The following is a 13,178-nucleotide window of genomic DNA, read 5'->3' as shown; positions in this document are numbered from 1 at the left end:
GGTTAAGACTGAGCTTTCAATGACGAGGGCATGGGTTCGATCTCTAGTCGGGGAGCTAGTCCCACAAGCCGAGAGGCATGGCCAAATAAATAAAAATAAAAATATCTTTATTAAAAAAAACAAAGAAGAAGGGAGGCTCCATTGCTTCCTGTCCTCCATTCAGAGCCTAGCATGGTGCCTAGCACATAAGAAGACCTAACTAAATACTGGATTTACGACCCTAGGGAAGATGCAGAAGCCAATCTAGGGCTACCGCCCTCGGAATTCTGCTTGCAGGGATCCCCAAAGCTCTATATTTTAGGAAGACATTTAGAATGCAGAGGCCCACCGTGGAAGAATGAAATTATAAGCAGACATGGGTCCACTTCTCTGAATAGGCCTCTCAAATCCTCGACCCCCTCACAGCCACTCCTGAAATGTTTGTAAGCTGCCCAAAAAAACTAGCAAAAGCACGAGGCACCAGGACGTAAAACAATTAGCCACCCAACAGTTACCAAAACGTAAACTGAGACGCGTCCTTGAAGGGAACCTGAAGACTAACCCTCACCTTAGTCACCCATTGAACCGACGAGGAACCCAGGTTTGCTCTTCTTTAATTTGTATTCTGCTATGTTATAGGAGAATTAAGCTTTAATTCTCAAAAGTCCTCTAATTGGATACTATCCATGGGAAGACATCTGGGGCAAATATCTAGGCCTGGTGCATTCCACCGCAAGTGATGGTTAGTGGTTTGGGGAATGAGTGTGAGGCAGAATAACCAGTGGTTACTAATTATTATATAGACCAGGGTTTGGCATCATCCATAAAGCCCCGTCAGGTCGACCCCTTCCTCTTCAGAGAGGATTACAGGATTGACTGTTTAGAAATTTCTTCTCTGAGTTAACATACGTTTTCCTTGTCTTAATTGGATCCAGCCTCTTTGCCCATGAGCAAACAGGCAATTTTTCTATAAAGATTCTATCCTTCAAATGCCAGGTCATCAGCCATTGCTGGATCTGGAAGGATCCGTGTTTGGCTTCCTATTTTCTTTCCATTTGCTCAGCCTCGTTCTAGCAGTGATGTGAAAAGCATGTGAAGACTGTGTCCTAAGCTACCTTCAGTTTAACCAAAAAAGGTATGAGTGTTATCAGCATGAAACATCTCCGACCCACACAGAGCCTCAGAATTGGGGAGAACTGTTTGCCCCGAATGTTTGGACGAATGCAAATATTTATTTCTTCCAAAACAAGTAAAAACAAACCACTTCCAATTTGGGGGTCGGGGTGGGGAAGTCTGCCAGACATTTTTCACAGTTAAGACAAACATTTGGAAAACATTTTCCAATTTGCCCTATACCCTTAGTTAATCTTTCTTAACCGTGTTGAATCATCTCCTAATTTACCATCTACTGCGACATCAAGGCCACTTCTTGAGGACCTTAGTTTCTTGGCTCTTCCCCCTCCTCCACAAAACTTAGATATACATCAGTCATTCCCAAATCAAGGTTTGCTGAACACCTACTACGTTCCAGGCACACACTCGTCTGACTGACAGCCTCCCTAACCTGTGACTGTAGGCTTAGTGGCATCAACCCACTACAGCACTCGGCTTGAGAAAAGTGGGATTTTGAGACATCTTTGCCATTCAAGCCTGCGGCCCAATTCTTTGTCCCCATCCCACCCCTATTCGTCCTAGAGCTTGGGGTTCCTTCTCGGGGGATGTTATCTAAGCATCCTAACAAGCTGTTCCTCAGCGCCCAGACACTGTTAGGACGGAGCAGAGTGCATTCCTGCAACAGCCATCAGAAAGCCGTTTTTCATGGCCCATTTGTTGACCCTCCTCCAGCTTGTTTCCATTTCACAAGTGGTGCTAAGACCTGTGCCAAGATGGAATTCCATTTTCAAATGAGGTTTCATAAGACCTTTTATCAGATATGCAGAGCAATTACACTGGCTGGGTTCTCTCCACCCTGTAGTGGGTCATTCTATCCTTCACCCCCCACTTCCCTTCCTGAAGCGGTTAAGTTTGGAGCTTCACCTTCTCTGCAGGAGCAGATCAAAGGCTTGACTCCCTGTCCCCTCATTCGTGCTGCCTCCTCTCCAGCAGGATGTCTCAAGTTTGACAGCAACCCCCAAGGAAGAGACTCTCAGCTCCCAAAGATCCTTGAAAAGTAAAGTTCCTAAGTTAATGCAAAATGCACCCACGCATGCATGGTCTGGTTTCTAAATGCAAATACCCACAAGGTTACCCTTGCGACATGGAAAGGGTTAACTCTGAGAGAGCTTTTCTGGGGGAAAAGGCTGCTTCACACCTTCTCTTTGGGAGGAAGAGGGGGTGTGCCCTGCGATGTGGCCGAGAAACCACTCCAGTAGGTAACCCCCATCCCAGCCCCCTACTTTTCTATTAGTAAAGAAAGCAGCAGAGGGCTTCCCTGGTGGCGCAGTGGTTGAGAGTCCGCCTGCCGATGCAGGGGACATGGGTTCGTGCCCCGGTCCGGGAAGATCCCACATGCTGCGGAGCGGCTGGGCCCGTGAGCCATGGCCGCTGAGCCTGCGCGTCCAGAGCCCGTGCTCCGCAACGGGAGAGGCCACAACAGTGAGAGGCCCGCGTACCGCAAAAAAAAAAAAAAAGAAAGCTGCAGAGACATGAGCATATACCTAAGGTGCATCAGGCAGAGCTGCACGGGAACAAGGATCTCCCAAGGGGTAGCAAGCACCCAAGGAAGGGGAGCTCGGGCAGGCGTGACCTGCACGTGGCAAGCCAACATCAGCAGGAACTGGCCTGTCCAGTGCCCATGTCTTGGCCCTGCCAAGGAAAGGGAGCAGGGCTGCCACCGCTGACATGTCCCTACCACCGCCCATCTTGTTTAATCCCCTGTCCCTCAGGGGCAATTCTTTGGCTACTCAGGATTCTCCCCAAGCCCTGCCAGGAAGAAGAAGAATGCCAAGAGGCTGACCTTGCTCTTTGGTTGTGCCGGTATGTGTCAGGGAGCGGGGAACGCAGGTAGAACACAGGTGATGGGGGCTTCAGAACGGATCGCAGCCATGTGTGCACACATGCACAGGTGCAGGCACGTTTGTATATGTCTCCCCCTTGTCAATCACAGATGCAGTCGAGCTGATAAACAGTTCTACTTTTAAAATGGGAACACCCACTGTGAGGACTCACTTTATGGTAGTCATTCATAGCCTAGCAGGAATTACTTTATCCAACTGCTCTCAAACTGGCATTTAGCTGAAGTCAGGGTCTGGAGGGCAATTAGATTCCCATTTTGCCCCTTTTCCCCAGGAAATCTGTAAGAGACCCTCTTTCTCTTCCACAAGTGCAACCTCAGGGCATTTACATTTAGAAACCATACCACCCAGAGAAATGGCTTTGGTTTTTTGGTTTTCGGTTTTTGTGGGAGTTTGGGGCTTATGTTATTACAGGGGAGGCGAAAGATTTCTTTTGGAACGTTAAAGGATTTTGAAGGGCTTCTCTAGAAAAGTCTGCAATTCAAGTAACCTTGGACAAGTGACTCCCTTTCTTTCCTCTCGCTTTTCCTCATCTGAAAAGCAGGGGTGACCTCTATTCTGGAAAGTGGAGAACAGATCAGTAGACCCACCGAGAAGCCTTGGGGCAGCCCCAGCCCTGGCCGTCCCGTGGACCTCTGCCACTTCTCAACCTATGAATGTTCTTATCTGTTTATCTCCGTTTCTTTTACTTTCTGCACAGGCCCCAGAAGTTCTCCTTTAAGGTTTATTTCATCATTGCCTTTTAAAAGAATACTGATACTCCACCGACCACAAATTCCTAGAGACAAAACAGGCCCTATGGAAATGAGCCTAATTTATTGCTGACTTCTGCCAGGAGGAGGTTACCAGTCGACTCCCTGGCACAACTTCAGACAGGGTTCTGTGCTTCCGACCCCAAAGAACAGCAGCGCACTGTTTCATTGTTTCAAATAATCATGTTGCTTTCTAAGTGTGTTCTAACTGGGTTATCGTTAAAAGGTTTCAAATCGCACAGGAAACAGTTTTTAAAGAGAAATCATTTTAAACCGGGTGCAGGAATAGTGTGTTCTTGACATCTTTCTCCATGATCTTCTTTCAATCTGGCGTGTTCAAAAGAAAATGGAAACCCTTAAACTTGTTTTACCTATTTTCCCGCTCATTTTAGACTGTCTTTTTGAAATCCATAGAAAGAGGCTTTGTTTTTTTTTCCTTCTTTCTGAGGATTTAATGTACACACGACTTTTTGTTTTTATTAATAAAATGATGGTTTTAAAATATCCTCACCTCAGGAGTTTCGAGAAGGAACATGGATGGAGCCCTGTGCGCATCTATAACATGCACTTAATTTAAATCATGGGGCTTCCCTGGTGGCGCAGTGGTTGAGTCTGCCTGCCGATGCAGGGGACGCGGGTTCGTGCCCCGGTACGGGAGGGTCCCACATGCCGCGGAGCGGCTGGGCCCGTCGGCCATGGCTGCTGGGGCTGCGCATCCGGAGCCTGTGCTCCACAACGGGAGAGGCCACAACAGTGAGGGGCCCGCGTACCGCAAAAAAAAAAAAAAAAAATTTAAATCAGGACAGTCAGTTGCTCAATCTAGGCAAATTTCCCAACAAGATATGAAAAAAAACAAGGGGGGGGGGAGGAATATGGATGGCTTACTATCACCACCAACATCTATGATTGTCCTTGAACTGCATTTTTCTCTGATGTGACTCAGTCCTAATCCCTGATCCCCCAGCCCCCCAGCCCCTCCTGTTTCTCCCCCTCCTTCCCCTCCCTTACCTTCTCCCAGTTTTCATGTCAGAAGTTATGGGGTTATCACACTCATTTAATTCAAGGTGTAGAACTCTAGAGAAGCTCTGTCCAAGTGAACTTTCTGCAGTGCTGGGAATGCTCTACATCTGTACCATCCAACAGGGTAGCAGTAGCCACACGTGACTGGTGAGCACTTGAGACGTGGTTGGCTTCAGGAATGGAGTGTTTCCCTTTAATTAATTTAAATGTAAACAGCCACATGCAGCTAGTAGCTACCATGTTGGACAGCACATCTTTAGAGGACTAGACAGACGCCTTTAACACTTTCAGGTCATTCCAGGCTCCACCAGAGGACATGCTCAAACCAATTCCAAGAAAAAGCCAGAAAGGAAGGCGGCCTCCACCATCTTTACCCCTGAACTGCAGCCCATCAGCCCTGCCCAGGCTGCTGCCCTAGGAAGACCACCAAGGTCCCACCTGGAAGGCACCTCCGCACACCACTTTCCTCTTGGATCTTCTCATTCCTCAACCAAAGGGTCCTCTTGCTATTGTTTTGAGTGGTTTCCATTTGTAGGAACTGACTGTCATAAAAGCAGTATCTTGGAAAATTAGCAGTTGTCTTCCAGATTCGGGCCTATCCCTCAGGTATGACTTCTGAATTATCCTTAAATTGTGTTTTGGTCCCTCAGGCTAGTGTTCAAGTTCTAGGCACAGTAGAGTCAACAGAGAGTTCCCAGCTAAGCGGGTCACACAACAGACAGCTTCAGCTCTTCGGGGGAAAAATCAGGTTCTATTCAGATCTGATTCATCAGTTTAAAAGCCTAGGAAGATAATAATGATGCCCAATTCCATCTCTTCACCCACCTCCAGCTGCATCTCGTCAAGGCTGAACATCCAAAAAGTCACCTCCAACAGGGTCCTTCAACAATCAAATGCTGAATGAATGAATGATTTTTACCCTTGTAAGAACTTCAGAAGACAAGTTAAGAATGGTTAACCCAAAATGAGAAACTGGCGGAGGGGGCAAGGTCTAGTCAGGACATAAATGCTTTCTCCTTAAAAGGCAGCACAATTTATACCAAATGGGGTGCTTCCTCCAGTGTCTGAATGGTACCAGATGGAACAATATTGTCTTTACCCCCAAAAGATAAAATTTTAAGTTTTACTTATGGATTAAAATCTTTTCAATGTTTAGGATATTTTTAAATAAAAATTTTCACTGAAATGTAATAGGATGTGTTTCAAAGTAGAAATCACTCCTATTATTTAAGCCCACATGATCTATTTTAATCATTTAAAATCACATCTTAAAACCCTTTATCTTCACTATTCTATTTTGAAGTGAGGTGTAGGGGCTAGGGGTTGTAAGACTGAAGAAATTCCTGATTTCCTTTTCTATGTGTCACCTGTTTTTAAATCACTATTTTTTTCTCAAATTTCATCTCGGAATTGCATGATCTACTGCAGTGAAATCTTTTTGTAACCATAAGCCTTTTTTATTTCAAAAATGACTAGATACTATAATACTTTACCTTGAGCTACAAATATACTGGCAACAAATATTAACGTTAAGTATTACCTGCAGTCCTGGAACCATTTCACTAGAACACTGTAAATTCCCAGGTCTGGGTTGAATGGCCCTTGGTAAAGGTGAATTTGGTCCTATACTGAGCTCTTTCCTGAAATTCACTTGGATATTACCGAAGTCTTCGGCCCACACCCAAAGGGTATCATTTGGCAAGCCACTACAAGAATTATGGCTGGGATTCCCTGGTGGCGCAGTGGTTGAGAGTCCACCTGCTGAACCTGCAGGGGACACAGGTTCGTGCCCCGGTCCAGGAGGATCCCACATGCCGCGGAGTAGCTGGGCCCATGAGCCATGGCCGCTGAGCCTGTGTGTCCAGAGCCTGTGCTCCGCAACAGGAGAGGCCACAGCAGTGAGAGGCCCGCGTAACACAAAAAAAAAAAAAAAAAAAAAAGAATTATGGCTGCTGAAGATATAATTTAAACAAGGATTAGTTTGGGGACTGGAAGAATCAAGTGTTTTGGAGTGTAGAATCTGACAAGAAGCGGCTAAGCTACCGAAAGACGAGAGTCTTGTGGGCATTTATCTGATGGTTTTAAAAACAAGCAGCTAGATTAAGTAAAATCATCACTGGAAATCTTTCTGTAGGAAAGCAAGGCCTCTGAAAACAATTGCTTTTGGTTTCTCCACCTCCAAGTTGTCAGTACTGAAAAGAAACTCAGAAAAAGTAAAAGGCAGTTTCATTTAATGACAGCTTGGTACTTAATAGGCCCAGCAGCTTTTACACACGCTGAGCAGCCTGCACCCAGGATGCAAAGCTGCCGCTCTTCTGTGCGGGAAGATTGAAGCGAGAAGCCACGGGGTGGATTAAGTACGCCTGCCGGTAGCAGTAGGAGGGCTGCGGGCTTCAGAGACATCCCGATGTTCTAATAACGGAATACACTGATGTTTTGGTTCTGTCATCGTGAACTAGGGTGCAAGGGGAAGAGGGAAGAGGGGCAACAAGGGCTTTCAGCCCCGCTGTGTAATGCTGAGTCTGTCTGGGCAGAGACTGCCCCTCGCTGGCTGCATGCGGGTCCCCTCTCCTCTCCAGCCCTCCCCAGCCTCTGCTGTCACCTTTCCCCAGGTCCCCAATCTTAATCATCAGGAAGAGCCGGGCCAACAAATTTACAGAGATATCTGAGTCAAAGGCTCTTGCATATTCTGGTTTTTGACATCCAAGGGCAAAGTCATTATGTTTTTGACTTCTCAGTTCCTGTACTCAGTGCCTGCTAGTATCACGCTCAGGAAAATGTGATCAATACTCCCTCTCTGTCGTCTTTACTGATCAACTATGGCTACTGCTGGCCTGTGAAGAAAGGAAAGGTGGGCCTTTACAAAATTTCTGCTCCACACCGTTCACTCAGGAGTGAGGCAACAGATCTAGAAATATGACAAAAACACAAAAACCTTTACTGCAACAATAAAACCAAAAGGAAACACACAAAAGGCCCTCTGCAAACACTCCTTCTCACTACTATTATTTCAGCACTAGCACGCTTGCCAATTTTCTGAGATTCTGAAATGTAAATAGATAGACAGATAAAGTTAGTCTGGGTCTCTTTTCATTAAATGCTTAATCACTTAGCTCATTTCCATAAATTGGCATGAATTCAGTCTCAACTTCTTTCTTTTTTTCCCTCACCACCCACTTTTTAGGAGAGTAAGCTTAAGTTCCTAAGGGTGATCAAGTTGATGTTTTCTCATGAGACCAGAACAAAATACATTTGGGCGGTTTAAAATTTTGAACCCAGATCTCTATCTTATTTCAAAACAACTGTCACAAAGGTGCAATCTGCCTTCCTATGTTTTCTAATTACTAACGATAAATCATTTTTACTCTAATTCACTTATAGATTTTCTATCTTATTGCTATATTCATTTTTCCACTTTATACATGTATTATTATGGTAAGAATCTGAACTTACAATGAATTTAGAAGACATCTGCCTTTAAGAATGCGTAACAATAACAAAAGATAGGCCCCAAAATTACCCACCAACATGGACAACTACAAATTCCTTCATAGCATTTGCAAAGTATGTCTGTCTTTCTTCAAGGCCTGTTTCTCTATTGTTTGGGACAAATGTGATTTTTACTTGAAAGCCACATTTTAAATTGTTTACAGTGTATTTTGTTAAGTGAACTAAATTAAATTTCGTATTTACCAATCATATTTCTCATCTATAACCATTCACAAGAATCTTCAAGAAGTGATTTTAAACATTCTAAACAACTCAGATTTTTAAAGATACTATAAATTTTATGTTAGATCTTTCACTAAACTGACTAGAACTTTCATTTCTGAATATTTGGGTAATACGATTATTAGGAAAATTACTTAATTGAAAAGGACTTCAACTACATGAGAATCGAGAAGAGAAAAATTAATTGCTTTTATTTCTAAAAGCTTCTACATTAATTAGAATATATGTACTCAAATCTTTAATAAAGACCCAGCAAGAAGAAAGTGGAAGCACTTAAAATCATGGATTCTCTTTAGACATATGAGAGAAAGGGGGGGAGAAACGCAAATTTCAAAATGAAGTTTCCATGTAAGCGATTAATTTTTCTCATTCACGTGTCAGTTTCTCTGTATCCTTAGAGGCAAGGCCCCCTCCATTTCAAAGGCGTCAATCAGGAGCCTATTTTCTCACCATGAGATGACTACCAAACTCTCAAAGAGAAATTGAAAAGACTTTAAAAGGAAAAGGAAGTGAAAGGCACATTCTTGGGAACTTTTAATCACTGTAATTCGGTCATTCCATATAAGCCTCCAGACTGTAGCCCTCTTTCCTAAGCCTCTGAAAAAAACAATTTGTTAAAAAAAAAAAAATTTTTTAACCTGACAGACAAAATTATCAAGTGGTGAATTCATTTCGGTGGAAAAAAAAAAATGAGGAGACCAAACTGGGGGAGAAAATTGATAATACTTTGCCCACTCCAAGCAAAACATTTTAAAAGAAGCAACCAAATGCTGAGAGAAGAAAAAAGCAAGCTCCAGGCAAACGAATGTGTAGAGCAGCAAATCTAGGCAGCCCAATTCCCCAGGCAACAGGAGACACCAGTGAAACTTGCGAAGCCTCCAGTACCATCATATCCAATGATTTCCCAGGAAAAAATTTCAGAATGGAGAGAGGGTGAAAACTTTCCCAGCCCCCGAGCCCTGAGATGTACAACCATATTCCACCACTAGGTGGCGGCTGCTAAGGCTGGGAGCGGGGGAGGGGGGCTGTTTTGTCCGCTTTTCCCCCTACAGGACTCACTGCCCCGTTCAGGAGACAGCCCACCAGCCCCCACCTTGATCCAATTTGCTAAAATGTCCCGTTAGGAAAACAGAAAACATTCATGCTTTAGAACCTGAAGTCACCAAGTAACAGCCTCTCTTAAAAGTCTGTTCACACCAAAGCTGAGCAATGGGAGGGACAGACCTGCACATTTTCAACTCTGCTGGAGTTTTCAAAGCAAATCTTCCAGGCTGCTGCTTTAGAGACAAGTGACACCGAAATTACGACGTGAGTTGCTGAGCTGTGCATCACCTACTCACACAGCGTGTACAGTGCCACAAGGTGATGGAACCGTCTGGATAAACATGAATCGTTTTATTGTTGGCCAGAAAGTCTTCCTTCATTCATTAAAGTGGGTGAATGAAAATATTAAGAAGTAAATAAGGCGTTTTCGTGGGCTGCTCCCCGAGTATCCTTCTGAAGTCAAGACCTTACCTAGACTGCCTACTACCTTGGGTGTCAAATAAAGCCTCCTCCCACGAAAGGGAAAACCACTTCCCCTTTCATAAAAAGGCTGCACCCAGAGCTCAAATCCTGGCAAAAGAGATATTACATAAATTCCAGGTGTTCCCAAATATGTATGTTTACACGCACGCAATCATTTTAGGAAGCATGTAAGTTTCTGGGCCACTTTCTCTCTTTTTCTTTTCTTTCTTTTTTTTTTTTTTTTTCCATCTCAAGGAAGAGTCAGAAAGTGTGTTTATAGTCTCGACTTAGGTTCTTACCCACTCCATTTAGACGATATTTCCTGATAGCCTAATGCAGAAAAATCTAATGATTTCCATCCAAAACGCATCTAAACACTTGGCACACTTACCTTTCTTTCCTTAATTGAGCCCAAAACCAAAAAATTCACTTACCTCTCCTCCTCCCCAAAAGGCGGGGGGGGACCCACCCCTGAAATCCTGAATTATTTTCTAGGTAAGTTGTACAGCCATCCTCTCGTTACTCTATGAACAGGCTAATTCCTCAACATCTTACTTTGCCTTTAAAAGGCTTCCTTCCACACGACGGGATTTCCCTAAGAAACATTCCCAGCGGATGGTTTCCAGCAATAGCCTATATCAACTCAGCCTGCGCAAGCAAAGACTGGCTTCTAATAATTCCCCCCCTACCCCCCCTCCCGAATTCACTCACAGAACCATCCCGGGCCGACTCGGAAAAGCTATTTTATTTGCATGTTTTCCCATCTCTTCCTGAAAGCCTTTCCAACTGACCTTTCAACAGCTGCCGAAATGGCACGATCTATAAGGTTAGAGCTGGCTGGAAACTAGGGGATATTTTAGCATCCTAATCCCTGCAACCTCGACGTTTCTCCTTCTCTGCCCAAGTCCAGATTCCCTGAGCACAAGGGCAGGAACCCTGAAACGTTTGCAGAGCAGCTCTCCGAGGTGTCCTGCTCCCGACCAACTCACTGCGGGCATCCTGCACACGCACAGCCCCAGCCCACACGCCGCCCGACACCGGCACCCCGGCCCGCGGCGAATGCGCCAGGCTCGCACCAGCCTTGCCTCTTACCTTCCCTGGCTTTCAGCAAGACCGTGTTGGCCACGATGTTTTCCAGCTCCATTGACAGTCGGCGGTCAGCGAGGGAGCCGGCCGGCGGGGCTGTCAGCGCCTGAGGTGCTGCCGCTGCTGCTGCCGCTGCTCGGGCTGCTGCCGCTGCTGCCGGAGCCGGGAGCGAGCAGCCCGCCTAGCCTACCGCATTATTCCTGCTCTTATCCCTCGGAGTTTCCACCTCTGCAAAGAGGAGCCGCCGCCGCCGCTTCTTCCTCCCTCTGTGTCCCCCCTCCCCCCTCCCTCAACAGTCTCCCCCCCACCCCCCACCCTCCGTGTTTCTCTGTCACTCCATTCTCCTCCCCTCGGGCTCCCTCGGATGCTTTAATGCCTCGGATGCTTCTGCCTCCCCTCGGTCCCTCCCGGGGGTGTGGTACTAGCAGGCTCGGGCGGCCGCACTGCGCAGGCGTCAGGCCGGGCCGCGCCTCCCGCTTCGGCGCTCGCGGCGCGGGGCCTGCTGGGACTTGTAGTACTCCCAGCGCCCTGCCCTGGGGCCGGGCTGGCGCTTAGCTACCAGAGTCCAAGAGCCGCCACGGGACGTGCCCTCGGAGTGAAGGCGGGGGTGCCCCAGGGCTGCTAGGGGCGGTGGGCGAATCTAAGGCGGCTCGGCCGAGCCGAAGCCCCCAGCCCTGGGGCCCGGACTCGCACGTCCACGCCTGGGGCTCCCGCTCGCCCGCTTCCCGCCCTGCCGAAAACCCAGAAATAGAAGTGCACAGGCCACGGCGGCGGCGGGCGAAGCGCCGCGGCCGGGCAGGAGTCGGGGCGGGTTCTGGCCTCCCCTCGTGGCCTGCTCGGGGTAGGAGGTCAGGCGGGCCCGACAGCGCGCCGCAGCCCGCTTCCTCTGGGGCACGCCGGGCCCAAGCAGGGGCTGCCGCCCAGAGGCGGCGAGGCGCGCCCGCGGGCCCCGCACGCGGCGGCCGGCCACTGTGCGCCGTAGCACACGCACATGCGCTCGGTGGCTGACAAAGGTGTACTTTGTTTCCTCCGAGGGCGCGAAGGGGTCTGCGAGTCGGTGGTGACCCGGCGCTGGCGGCCGCGTCGGTGGCCGCGCAGTCCGAGCGCCCCCCGGCGGCCGCGGGGTGGAGGCGCGGCGGCGGGTCCACGCGGATGACGGCCCACCCCCCGACCCCCTCTGCGCCCGGGACGCCCGGCTGAGACTTTGGGGATCCGGGCGTGGGAAGCGGCTGGCTTTGCACATAACCTGCCTTCCAGCACGCGGGGCCCGCAAATCAACGATTTTCATTACCACCAGACTCATTCAGATTAATAAAAATGCAGACGGAATCGCCGGAGTCAGGAACGTTAATAAGTAACAGCACCCAGTCAGTGTTGGAAATTCGTTTTCAAATTCCGGGATTATTTATCTTGGAGCTCTTAGTGCCTTTCCACTGTACCCTCAGAACATCAGACCCCAGATCTGCACTCAGCGTTGCTCCCTTGCTTCCTCTGAAGGCTCCACTCCTGGGAAATGGGCCCTGGGCCACCCAGGGTCTGCGACAAGTGTCCTCCGATCTGGGGGAGGGGCGGGCTGACCCCAAGGAACAATGAGGCCTTTGCCTCATGCGCATCTTGCTTGCCGGATATCCGTTCAGAAGCCAGCTCTGGGCCTTCTCTGTCCGAAAGGAGGAAACCTTCCATCCCTAGGGCTGACAGGAAGTGGCAGGGAGGTGCCGAGAGAAACGGAGAACAATTATTATGCATTGGAGAATATAAAGAAATGAATAGACTTTCCAGGCCTTGGAAACCAGGATGGTCGCCTATTCTAACAGCACAGGATTGTCGTTTTCTGATGGAATGTATCCATCACCACCATTTCTAGTGTCTGGATTTGGATCAGTGGGTCTCCCTGTGCCTCACTTATCTTGTCTGCAAAGTGGAGAGGAACAGTAACAATTTACCTGTCAGAAGGCAGAGAGCTAAGCAGATGATTTCTTAGGCATCTTCCACTCCAGGAATTACTATTCTAAGCATCCCGGGCTTGGTTTGGGCTGCATATCCAACTGCCCAGAGCCCTAACTTACAATGAAAGAGTCTGGAGAGATGG

The 13,178-nt window shown here is 47.7% G+C and overlaps 1 protein-coding gene across 6 annotated transcripts in view; it reads right to left on the bottom strand.

The window, feature by feature from the left end:
- The window catches only part of GRK5 (G protein-coupled receptor kinase 5), a 225,543-nt gene extending 214,179 nt beyond the window's left edge, over positions 1–11,364 (bottom strand). For 2 of the 6 annotated variants that reach the window (XM_027112741.1, XM_027112747.1), the window contains exon 1: positions 11,096–11,357. In XM_027112741.1, the coding sequence (XP_026968542.1) occupies positions 11,096–11,147 (52 nt within the window). In that variant the 5' untranslated portion in view covers positions 11,148–11,357. Of the gene's footprint in view, positions 1–11,095 lie in introns of all 6 variants that reach the window. The other 4 variants (XM_027112746.1, XM_027112744.1, XM_027112743.1 and 1 more) reach the window with 3 other exon arrangements.
- Between the last annotated feature and the right edge of the window lie 1,814 nt (positions 11,365–13,178).

The sequence above is a fragment of the Aethalodelphis obliquidens genome, unplaced genomic scaffold, assembly GCF_003676395.1.
Source record: "Aethalodelphis obliquidens isolate GAN/ISIS:26980383/991018 unplaced genomic scaffold, ASM367639v1 scaffold11, whole genome shotgun sequence".
Taxonomy (NCBI): domain Eukaryota; kingdom Metazoa; phylum Chordata; class Mammalia; order Artiodactyla; family Delphinidae; genus Aethalodelphis; species Aethalodelphis obliquidens.
This window is presented reverse-complemented; position numbering and strand designations above follow the sequence as displayed.